A 12,027-nucleotide genomic window follows, 5' to 3' on the forward strand; every position below is an offset into this window, starting at 1 on the left:
GGTTCAATGCGCCTGTAAATCATCACAATTAACTTTGACGTCTGGAAACTGTGTATCAGGATTTTGTGGCCATTTACACAGATGGTTCAAAAGAGGACAGGACCTACTGGGTCAGCATTTGTAGTGCAGGAATGTGGGGTGGAAGTCTGGAAACGTATTACAGATCATCTGGCTGGATATACGGCGGAGCTGATGGCCATACTGTGGGCCTTGCAGTGGGTGGAGGAAGTCAAACAAGACAGAGTAGTTATTTGCTCAGATTCATGTGCAGTGTTAATGAGTCCAGTCCTTTAGCTCACGTAGCAGACAAGACCTGCTTTATGAGGTGTTACAAACCCATGGCAGGATTAAACAGATGGGTATTCAGATAAGATTTACTTGGGTCCCAGCCCATGTGGGGGTGGAGGGGAACGAGGCAGTAGATGAACAGGCTAAACAAGCACTTAGTAGTGGGGATGTTGATGTTGAAGTTTCAATGAGCAAGGCAGAGGCAAAAAGACTGATAAATACAGTGATGGTGCAGAGATGGCAGGAGCAGTGGAATAGAGATAAAAAGGGAAGGCATTTCTTTCAGGTTTAGAGGAAAGTCAGGGAGGGGAGGATGGCCAGGAAGGGACAGAAGAGAGGAGGCTATTTTTACAAGATTAAGGGTGGGACACAGCCAGTTGAATAAGACATTAAATGTGATAGGAAAGCATCCAACAGGAAAGTGTGATTATTGTCAGGAAACAGAGACCGTGGAGCATGTAATGCTACAGTGTAGGCAGTATCAGAGCGAAAGCGAGAGGATGAGATCTAGTATGAGGGAGAAGGGGATACAGGAAATTAGTTTAAAGAGTATATTGAGTAGAACGTCATTAGATATAGTCGCAAATATTTTATATTTTTTTAAAGCAACAGGGCTGGCAGGTAGGATTTAGTTTCTCCCTGTCGCTGGCCTACACTCCAATACAGTAGGTGGCGGTAATGCACCATAATGTTGGATGCCAAGCGCCTTTAAACCCCACTGAAGAATAAGAAGAAAAAGAAGACAATCTACTTTTTCGTTTTTCAAATTGCCGCAGTCTTGGAGCTAGAATTTGGATCATGTATACTGTGCTAATGCCGATACAAAAAAACAGTAACAGAGAGCAATGTACAATATGGCGACCTTAGCAAACAAGTCATTTGTGGTAAGTATGGAGGGCGCCATCTTTATGTACCCTCGCCATTGAATACCAGATATTTCATTATGCAAACAGGCAGACTGATACAAGGACACAGTAATTGTTAAGGACCTTCATAGACTTCATACTGTTGATGCTGACAACTTCACACCAGTGAAGCTACTGAATGTGTCAAAGTCAATCAGTGAGTATCACAAGGTAGTCTAATCATCTAAAGTTGCGGCCAAATATATTTGCACCCTTGCACTTTTCTTAAATAATTTCCCATTTCTTCTAAAATAAGTCAAATAAATAAAAACATAAAAACATGGTCACCACACCTTATTGGATTGATCAAATCAAGCGTTATTTATACAGAACATATCAGACATAGAATGCAACGCAATGTGCTTTACAGGAAAAAACAAATAAAAAACCAATGAAAATACATAATGTAAAAAAACAAAAGAATAACACAAACTGAACGACTAAAAAGCACCCTAAGGAAAAGCAAAGCTAAAAATGTGTTTTAAGATCTCTTTTATATATGTCCACAGTTTCAGCCCTCCTCAGGTTCTCTGGCAGGCTATTCCAGAGGCTGGGGGCATAATAACTAAAGGCTGCCTCTCCATACCTCTTGGTCCTAGGCTTTGGGATAGTTAAAAGGCCAGCGCCAGAGGACCTGAGGTACATAACTTAAACGCATGTCTGACATGTATTGGGGTGCACAATCGTGGATTGATTTAAAAACCAATAGAATAATCTTAAAATGTATTCTAAAACTCACAGGCAGCCAGTGCAGAGACCTTAAAACTGATGTAATGTGTGCTCTACATCTGGTCTTGGTCAGTACCCGTGCTGCAGCATTCTGTATGTTCTGCAGTTGACCAATGGCTTTCTTGGGTAGACCAGACAGGAGAGCATTACAGTAGTCAAGCCTGCTTGTAATAAAAGCATGGATGAGACTCTCTGTATCAGCCTGAGAGAGAAACGGCCGCACCATGGAAATGTTACTCAGGTGGTAAAAAGCTATTTTGGTCACATTCCTAATGTGTGATTCGAAATTTAGTTCAGAATCTAAAATAACACCTAGGTTTTTTTACCTGGTGTTTTATCTTTATTGCCCATTAATTAAAATGTGCGGCTAGATTCTCTCTGTGCTTTGGCTCCAACAATAAGTACCTCTGTCTTGTCTTGATTTAGCTGAAGGAAGTTGTGAGCCATCCAAGTATTTAAATCACTAATACAGTCTAATAATTTATCAGTGGAGCTAAAATCCTATGGTGACACAGAAATGTAAAGTTGTGCATCGTCTGCATAGCAGTGAAAATCAATGCTGTGCTTTCTGATAACGCTGCCAAGGGGTAACATATATAAACTGAACAATACCGAACACAAAATCAAACCTTGTGGAACGCCACGTGAAATATATTTTCTCTGAGTTATGTTCACCAAGGGTGACAATAAAAACTCTTGACCAGTTAAATAGGTCCTAAACTAATTTAGAACCCACCTCTCCAGTCTATCCAGGAGGACATCATGGTCAACAGTGTCGAATGCAGCACTTAAATCTAAGAGTACAAGGACAGAGAGCTGTTTGGCATCTGTGTTGGCTCTAAGATAATTTACCACTTGAACTAAGGCTGTCTCTGTGCTGTAGTGGGCACGAAAGCCAGATTGGAATTTTTCAAAAAAACTGTTGGCACTTTAAAAATAATTTCTCCAGAATTTTGCATAAGAATGGAAGGTTGGAGATTGGCCAAAAATTACTAAGAGCTGAAGAATCTAGATTACTTCAGAAGGGTTTCACCATAGCAGTTTTTAGTGCAGTGGGGAAAGTGCCTGTGAACAGGGAGTGATTAACAATAGCTTGCACTTCTTCAGATATGCAATTAAAAACTGTTTTGAAGAATACTTGCGGGATCCTGACGACCAGTTCAAGCTGACCGAGGACACGCGGCAGCTGGGCCTTGTGGTTTGTAGAGGGACGTCCGTGGTGCTCATCTGTCCTCAGGACGGCATGGAAGCCATCCCCAACCCCTTCATCCAGCAGCAGGACGGATAGTCGGCCAGCCTCGTTCTCTAGGATGACCTCACAGTAGTCCAATTCCTGGTGTGTATGTCAATTGTATTTCCTTGATTCCTCGCTTCCTCTACTTGCCTCCTTCTCAAAATGCATTGGAGGAGAAGATCAGAGGAGAGGAACCTAAGATCTACTCCAATGTGCTTTGAGAAGGAGGGAGGATGTGAGGATTCAATTAAATATTATTGCGGTTAGTATGAAAAAATATATACACAAATAAATAAATAAAATGCACTCACTAACTGTAAGTCGCTCTGGATAAGAGCGTCTGCTAAATGACTAAAATGTAAATGTAAATGTAAGAAGGTGGTGGGGATAAGATCGAGAAGGCAGGTAGAAGGCATACGTTGTGATATCACTTTCCTGAGCATGTCTGTGTCAACCAGGGAACATAAATCCATAGTGCCTTTACGTGGTAGGCTAGGGCACATATCATCAAACTTCTCATCAGGTCTTGCTTGACTGATACCCAGCCTAATGTTGGTTATCTTACCTCTGAAATATGCTGCAAACTCATCACATTTAGATGTGCAGGAAAGTTCACATAGGGTTGCGGGAGTAGGATTTATCAGGCCATCAATGGTCGAGAAGAGCACTCTCAAATTATTCGGATTAATAGTGATCAAGTTAGAAAAATGAGCCCGTCTGGCATTTCTATATGCCAAGTTGCTCTCTCAGAATTACATAATGGACCTGCAACTTTGACTTTCTCCACTTCCGCTCTGCCTTTCTGCAATTTCTCTTTAATCGATTAGTTTCCTCACTCATCCAAAGTGCTCTCCTTTTGGATGTGGCCTTTTTCAACTTTACTGGAGCTATGGCAACAATGGTTGCCCTTATTTGCTGTTAAAGTTATCAACTAAATCATCATGAGGAAGGTAGAATAGGTGGTGGAGTATTGTTCATACACTCAATAAAACCTGTAGCAACTTCAGAGGTAAGATAGCATTTCTTAATAATGCGTTCAGTATTACCCTGTGCTATGGGCAACAAGGTAATAAAAAATACGCAGTGGTAATCAGATAAAGCAACATCAACAATAGGCGATATGTCAATAGAAAGCCCCTTTGTAATAACCAGGTCCAGAGTATGGCCGTGGTTATGGGTGGGCCCAGTAACATGTTGGATAAAGTCCATAGAGCTCAAAAGTTTAATACATTCAATGGCCTTGGAGTCAGTCTCTTTGTCAACATAAATATTAAAATCGCCCAACACAATGATTTTATCATAGTTCTCAAGGACAATAGTTCAGATAAATCAAGTAAAGAAAGTGGGGCAGTGCTTTGGTGGCCTATACAGGGTTATGGCCAGCACTGGTGGATGACATTTAAACATGATGCTCAAAAGACCCAAAGTCGCCAAACGAAATGTCCTTACAGCTGAGAGCATTAGTAAAAATAGAGACTGTCCCCCCATGCTTTTTCCCTTTTCTGATAGAGTAGGAAAAGCTGTAGTCCGGGGGGGAGGCTTCAAAAAGAGCAGCACTACAGTCTGATGACAGCCATGTTTCAGTGAGAAACATGCAATCAACTTTGCGCTCAGTAATGAGGTCATTCACGAGAAAGGTTTTACTTGAGATTGCTCTAACATTTAAAAGTGCCATATTCAATGAGTGTGGGCCACTCTGCCCCTGAGGCATCTGCCTCGAGGTAACCAATAACAACCAAATTATTAACGTTACAACCACGTTTTCTAACAGTCTCCAATCTATCAGAATGGTAGGAGATGACAGTTTATATAAACTCACTAGAAGGCGGAGTTAAAGGAACATAAATTAGGTTACTCACAATAATCATAGTGCCATTTCTACAGGAGTTGATATGCTTTCCAAGTCCTTTGTTGCTTATTCTGACAGGGAGAACTGGTGCACTACAACATTGCAGAACCAAATATATTTTTGTAAACTTAAGTTTATAATTTTAATTGAGAAAATAAAGATAAATGGCATGGACAAAATTATTGACAGCCCGGAGCTAGCACTTGGCCCTCCATCAACTAGTGTTTTTAGATGTCGCTATAGGGTTTGGATTTGATTCAGATCTGGACTCTTAGCTGGCCACTCCAGAACAGTCCAGCATCTCTTCTTGAACCATTCCTGGGTGCGTTTTGGCATCATTGTCCTGCTGGAAGGCCCAGGAAAGAGACCAATCAGCAGATTATCAAGCTGTTTTGGAGTGCAATGTTCAACCCAGTGTCCAAAAACTGTCTCTCTGTTGAAGGTTGTGGGTGTTCAATCAGGACAACAACCCCAAACACATCAAAAGCACCATGGAATGGTTCAAGAAGAAACTGTTCTGGAGTGGCCAGCGAAGAGTCCAGATCTTTACCACAACCATAACCTAAATCAAATCAAAGTTTATTGGTCACATACACAGTTTAGCAGATGTTATAGCGGGTGCAGTGAAAAGCTTATGTTACTAGGTCCTAACAATGCAGCAAAATGTCAAACAAGTACACAAATAAATCAAACACATAATAATCAAGAAATGACAACCGCTGAATACAGCAGTTGGTGGAGGGCATCCATTGAATAATTAGAGCTGTTTGCTGTTGAAGACTGGGCCAAATTGCCAGTAGAAAGGTGCCACAAGCTCATTGATGTCTACATCTTCAAGAAGCATTTGTCTGCAGTTATCTTGGCCAAAGGCTGTACAACAAAGTGCTAGCTCCAGGGTGTTCATTTTGTCCTTGCCATGTCTTTATTTTCTAAATTAAAATTGTAAACTTAAGTTTACAAAAATATATTTGGTTCTGCAATTTTGAAAAATCCAATAACAAGGTTTGGAGACAACAGTTTTTTCAATTTCAACTTATTTTAGAAGAAATAATGTAATTTAATTATGAAGAAAAGTGCAAGGGTGCCAATATATTTGGCCGCAACGGTTTGTGGATAGACAAATGTCACGGAAAATAATTGACTAAAGTCTCTAATTTATTCTCTTCTTATAGGTTAAAGATCTGCATGGTCATGGATCTGATTTCAAACCCTACAGGTCCCCTTTCAACCCAAAAAGCTAGACCGTGTGGAGAAAATGACAGTGTAAGTTATTGCAAATAATTATTGGAAACCTGGTGTTATCCGCAGAGACTGCTTTAAGTGATACATTTCCTCTTTTCCAAGTTGGAGAGGTGCAGGCCAAGATGTGTGTGCTCTTGCTCCATGTCAAGTCATATGTAGACGCATACTAGACAGTGAAGTAAACAGCCTATACATTGCAGTCTCAACTGGCCAAACCAAACTACAAATATGGGACAGACGAATATCTATCTCTGCATAAACGTACCCCAATTTCTCAACGCCGGTGTACAGTGGCCAGCGCTACCTCACCACCACCAAAGACACAACAATCTCTTAAATTGATGACATCCCTGTTCCTGGGATGAGCATGCCTACATAACTATGAAAGGGCTTGCTACTTGTCAACTTTAACTGTTAGCCTTGAAGTCAGGACAACAGAAGAATACCTTCATTCTCACCAATTCAGTACTGAAGTCCTACCTGACCCAAAGAAACCTGCTTCACCTTTTGGATGATGTAGAATATGTTGGACAAAAGAGGGGCCAGACATCTGGTTGAAACGGGGGCTTAACTTACTGATTTCGTCTCGTTTGTCCGGCTCCTCAAAGATATGCTAGAAGCCATGATTGAAACAAACACGTTTTTCTTGGGGGTGTGGTTTGATATGGGTGTTTCTTGGGTGTGTCCTTTCCACCACCAAGACACACCCGTCTGTCAGACCCTTGGCCACAGCAGTTTCCCCTGGGCTAGCCACTGGTCATGGTCCGGATGGGCACTGGCCCTGAGCCATATTACCTGGAAGCGGTGACCTAGAGACCCGGCCAGGACCCTGCCCATCTCTTGCTGTGGCTTTCAGGCTGCTGAAGAGCGGGGAGCCGAGGACAGATCTGTCAAACAACTGAGAAACAGCATATACTAGAACTTTTACCCCCATCATTAAGGTGTCAGTTCTCTAAAAAAGGTTGTCTTTCAGGCGTACCTCATTGCAGAGATCCCACGTTCCAGCCAAAAGAATGCTACACTTTTGCCCTGATTTAGTCTGTTGGTCTTCAGCCGGAATGTGAAAAGGCTGTTCCGTTGAGGGTTCTTTCAGCATACCACATAAAACATTTTAGCACTGAAAGTTGATTGTTTTTGGTTGTGGTAATATCACTATACTATGAGTCATTATAGATGAGCATTGCCTTGTATTGATGAAGCAGTTAGCCTCTTGGCCTAGACTTCGTGATAGAGGTCTCAGAACTTGTAAGCCAATGACCAATCAGAGAAAGAAACAAAGATACACAGGTTTCAGAGGTGGAGAACTGATCCACTTTATTGATTGGTCTGAACTCGTGTAATATACTACTAAGAGACATTGTGTGATGTCTTGCATTTCAACATCATGGGATACACGGGTTTTGAAGTCTGACATTTTTTTACAGACAAAAAAAAGTTACCACGATGTTTGACAGATTTGGTGCCTCCGAAATGGCACCCTATTCCCTATCCGAAATGGCACCCTATTCCCTATATAGTGCACCGACTCTGTTCAAAAGAAGTGCACTATATAGGGAATAAGGTGCAATTTTGGACACAGACAGAGCTGAAAAGTTGCACTTAGTCTTTTCCGGCTTCATTTCGATTTATTTTTTAAGATTCAAGTTTCGTAACCTTTTTGTCATTGCCGTTGTAAACACTTGACATCCCATCAAAAATAGGATGAATAAAACTGATGTTGAAAAGATAGAAAATAAAAATCTGAACATCAGCTTTAGGACTTTAAAGAATTCAAAAGCAAAATGAAACTGAAAAAAACAAGGAAATATCAGATTTAGAGCAGATTGGGATTATTTAAGCGAAGCAAAAGCTGAGAGAACCAAAAAACATGGTATGCTTTCACATATCCGAAAAAGGGTCTTGCAATGGAACATTACTGTCATGTTGACCTAGTCTTTTGACTAAACGGTTGATATTCATCTAGGATATTAATAGAGAATAGATTAAGAGGCAATGGACTTGAATAGTCACCATGACTGCAAAAAAGCAACTCTTCCTTAACAACTTGACCGTACCATACACAAAAGTACAACTGAATTGCATGTGTCACACTACAAAACCATGTACCAGCTACAAAAGAAGACAGGAACTCAGTCATAAACATCCAGGTTTCCATTAATGATGGGCAAAGTCAAAGCACATCTCAGTACAATCCTCTGCAGGAGCTTGAATAAGTTATATAACAGGTAGTATGCTTTTGTTGTCAAAGGTTACAAAGCAAAAAGTGCAACAATGGTGCAGACCATTCTTTATGTTTGGTTAGTTTTGTATTTTTTTTGTTGTCTAAAAACGTAAAAGACAAATCACACAGATCAGTTCACTGTCAGGACAGTATAAAAAAAAAAAAAAGATAAGAGGGACTACGGAAACAAAACAAATATAAACATTAAAAAAACAGTAACGTATTTCTCTGAGAAAATTATTTTTTCAAGCTGCCTCCTTTTTCTCCAGCCACAAGGCATGGGCGAACCTTGGGTGAAGGTTCCTGACACACTTTAGTTACCATGACAACATGGGTTGCAGAGTACTGTAAGTAGAACATTCTGCACTGGTTGGAAACCCTAGAGAGACAGCTACGGGTCAGACTGTGTGCCATACAGTACACCCACCTTGGTGGTGGTCAGCTTAATCCAAAAACAATTGGCTCAATGACAGAGTTCAGATCAACATGGGGGCCCAGAAGTAAAGTAGTCACAAGGAGAAGGAACAACAAGCTTATTAGTCTTCTTTCACCTTTCTGCTTGCTCCTACACCAGTGTTCTCAACTTGTTCCAAAGATATTGGTTTTGTTTTTCTCAATGGTGCGGTGACTGACTGACAAAAGCTTTCTTTAAGTTCTAGATCAGCAGAAATATTGTTACATCCATGCATCATCTTTCTCCACATTGTTGCAAAGACAGGCATCAAATTACAAATGCACAATTAAAATGTTAACATGTGTGTTTGTTTCATTCACTTATGTCAACAATGTTCAGGCTTTGGTGGTGCTTGGTGGTCAGGTGGATAGGGGGCCTCTGTGTCTCTCAGCTTCACTGTGGTGCAAATCAGGATGGGGGGTAAGAGATGGACAGGGAGAGTGACTGATATTCAAGATTAAACCCCGCTCCTCCCCCATTCATTCAAAAACAAAGTGGATCCATTTAAAAGCAACATTAAAATAAGAATGAAGTGAAGAAAAAATAAACTGCAAAAGGTTACTCTATTTACATACAATGATTTCTTATAGACAAAAGCATTTCTTTCCAGAAATCAAACAATTTCCCCCCAAAGAAATGTATTTTGTGTTGTTTTTTCATCTTTATACATTACAAGTTCTTCATCTTTATCTTTCATAATGTCCTCCACTCAGGCTTCCTCTGTCCTGACAGGCTGTCTGCCAAAGCTTCTGAACATAAAAGGAGTCAGTCAGTCTATCCTGAAGATTAAAGCCTGTCAGCAGTCACTCGCTGCCTTTCTTCCTGCTGGCAGTCAGAGGGCGCTGTTGCACCAAAAGGGACACCCCCCCCCCCACCTCCTGTTCTCCCCACACTCATTCAGCACCAGTGAGTGAGGCTTGTTTTGGGGGGAGGGGGTGGGCAGGCGGGCCTGTACTGAGAGGCCTGCCCTTCCTCTGAGGTGGGATGAGGGGCAGGTAGGGCTCTAGTGGCAGGGCTCAGTCGTCGCTGTCTGACAAGGTCTCATACTGCTCCGACAGTAGGGGCTCCCGCTCCCACACACGCTGCTGCTGCTGGCACCCCGGAGGGCCTCCTGGTGGGGGCTGCTGGGCCTGCATGGAGGGGGAGGCCATGGAGGTGGGGGGTGTGCTGCTCAGCATGCGCATGGTCAGGGGGTTATAGGGGAACTGCATAGAGCCTGGAGAGAGAAGTGAGACAGGATAGTCTTTAGAGGGATTTTTCTTATTTAGAAAATCCTGATTTCTGAATTCCTGTGTGGCTGTTAATGTGATATTGTGTACACAGACAAACAGAGACCCAGAGTTTAAATGGTTCTTGGGTCCTACCTGTGGACGAGGGCCGGTCCTCCCAGGCCCAGCCCGGGGCCTGTCGGTGGTAGTCTCCCTCTGAGTGGACGGAGGACACTGACGAGGGCCGCTCCCCTCCTGCTGCATATGCCTGGCCTGGGTTGGGCGACTTGGACTTCCGGCTGTTGGCTTTGCTCTGCAGTTTCTGCTTGCCTGTTGTGTTAGCAATAAGTTCAAGTTTTATTTGCACAAGTACAGTGAAATGCTTAACTTGCACCCTATCCAACAGTGCAGTATTCAATAACTAGAAGAGAAAGCTATATACAGGGTCAGTGCCAATACCACATTTACAATGTGCAGGGATACTGGCGTATTCGAGGTAGATATGTACATGTAGGCAGGGATTAGGAGAAAGTGACTGGTAGCAGGATAAATAATAATAATAGTACAATAACAGTATGGCAGCAGCATATGTGGTGGGTGTGTGTGTAAATGTGTTGAGTTGTGACTATTCTAGAGAGCTTGTTCCAAATCTCAAAATGGTGGGTGTCCACCCACTGCCCAGAGTTGGTGAAAACGTGCTTTGGTGATGAAATTTCACTTCCTTATGTTATAAAATACATTTTACCAATACAAATATGATTCTTCATGTTCTGCATCGTTCAGTGGCATCCTTCTCGAACATATCATGAACATTATATCCAAAAAGTAGGATTTCGTAACCTAACACATCCGACAACAACCACCGAGCGACTTTTGAGGATTTTACATGTTGCGATGGTCTTCTGCAGTTGTTTCCGCGGGTCGCAAAAAGCAAAATTAACATAACGAGCTGAATTAAATGTAAAAGGCTTTGAAAATAAAAAGCTTGCGGTACGCTCAGTGCTCCGTTGACATTTCACAGAGATACGCTTGTTTTTGAGAAATCCTAAAAAAAAATAACAAGAATTTCGCATTAATATGAAAAGCGTACACTAAAATATGAACATTCTATATATGTCATGTCTCAATCGATCTTACCTCTATATTGTTTTATGTCCTACGGATTCGAGAAGAAAGATAACGAGTTCAACGGTGAGCCTGTCAGTTTGCCTTAATTCTCTCACAGCATCCAGCCTAGCTGACGCAAATACTATTTTCCAGATATTTTACAACTTTTTTTCTCTGGCCTCCATTGATTTAAGCCCAATTCAGACAGGATACATTTTACTGGGGGAACTCAGGTAATGTAATTATGTGCACGAGCACAAATCACCACATCCATCATTTTAGTCCACAAATCACCACATCCATCATTTTAGTTCCGTCCGAATCTGCCATGTCAGTAATTTTCACTTGGCAGGAAGGTTATTATCCCAGCCCTAAAAACCTACTGTTTTTCGGCAAACGCAAAGGTCCTCTGATAATACAAATCCCGTGCGAATCGTCATCCCTGTGTTTTGAGGGATATTACGGAGTTGAACAGGTGCAGCACCCAGTTTGGGTAAGAACATGGGAACACATTGATGCTTAAAACAAAGTGCTATGCACGTAGCCTACATGTGAATGATCTGTTTTGTCATATCAACTTTCCTAGTGCCTTACTTATCCTTTAAAAAGATGAAGTGGACGATATTGTACCAATGAATTGATAAATTGCCAAATAGGTCAGGTAATTAAATGTCTGCATAGGTTACAGTTCATGGTTCTTATTGATTTGCATTATTATTTTGACATTCTCCGAATTTAAGGACATTTGAAATATCTTCACACCTAGAAGAGCCTCCAAGCTTCTGTCATA

General features: G+C 41.6%; 1 protein-coding gene across 8 annotated transcripts in view; it reads right to left on the minus strand.

Annotated features, from left to right (window-relative positions):
• Positions 1-7,535: 7,535 nt before the first annotated feature.
• LOC121574537 (nuclear receptor corepressor 1-like) overlaps positions 7,536-12,027 on the minus strand; it is a 128,069-nt gene continuing 123,577 nt past the window's right edge. For all 8 annotated transcript variants that reach the window (XM_045222631.1, XM_045222628.1, XM_045222627.1 and 5 more), the window contains 2 exons: positions 10,287-10,460; positions 7,536-10,138 (listed from right to left, as the gene is read on the minus strand). In XM_045222631.1, the coding sequence (XP_045078566.1) occupies positions 9,939-10,138; positions 10,287-10,460 (374 nt within the window). In that variant the 3' untranslated portion in view covers positions 7,536-9,938. The remainder of the gene's footprint in view (positions 10,139-10,286; positions 10,461-12,027) is intronic.

The sequence above is a fragment of the Coregonus clupeaformis genome, chromosome 9 (assembly GCF_020615455.1).
Source record: "Coregonus clupeaformis isolate EN_2021a chromosome 9, ASM2061545v1, whole genome shotgun sequence".
NCBI classification, from domain to species: Eukaryota; Metazoa; Chordata; class Actinopteri; order Salmoniformes; family Salmonidae; genus Coregonus; species Coregonus clupeaformis.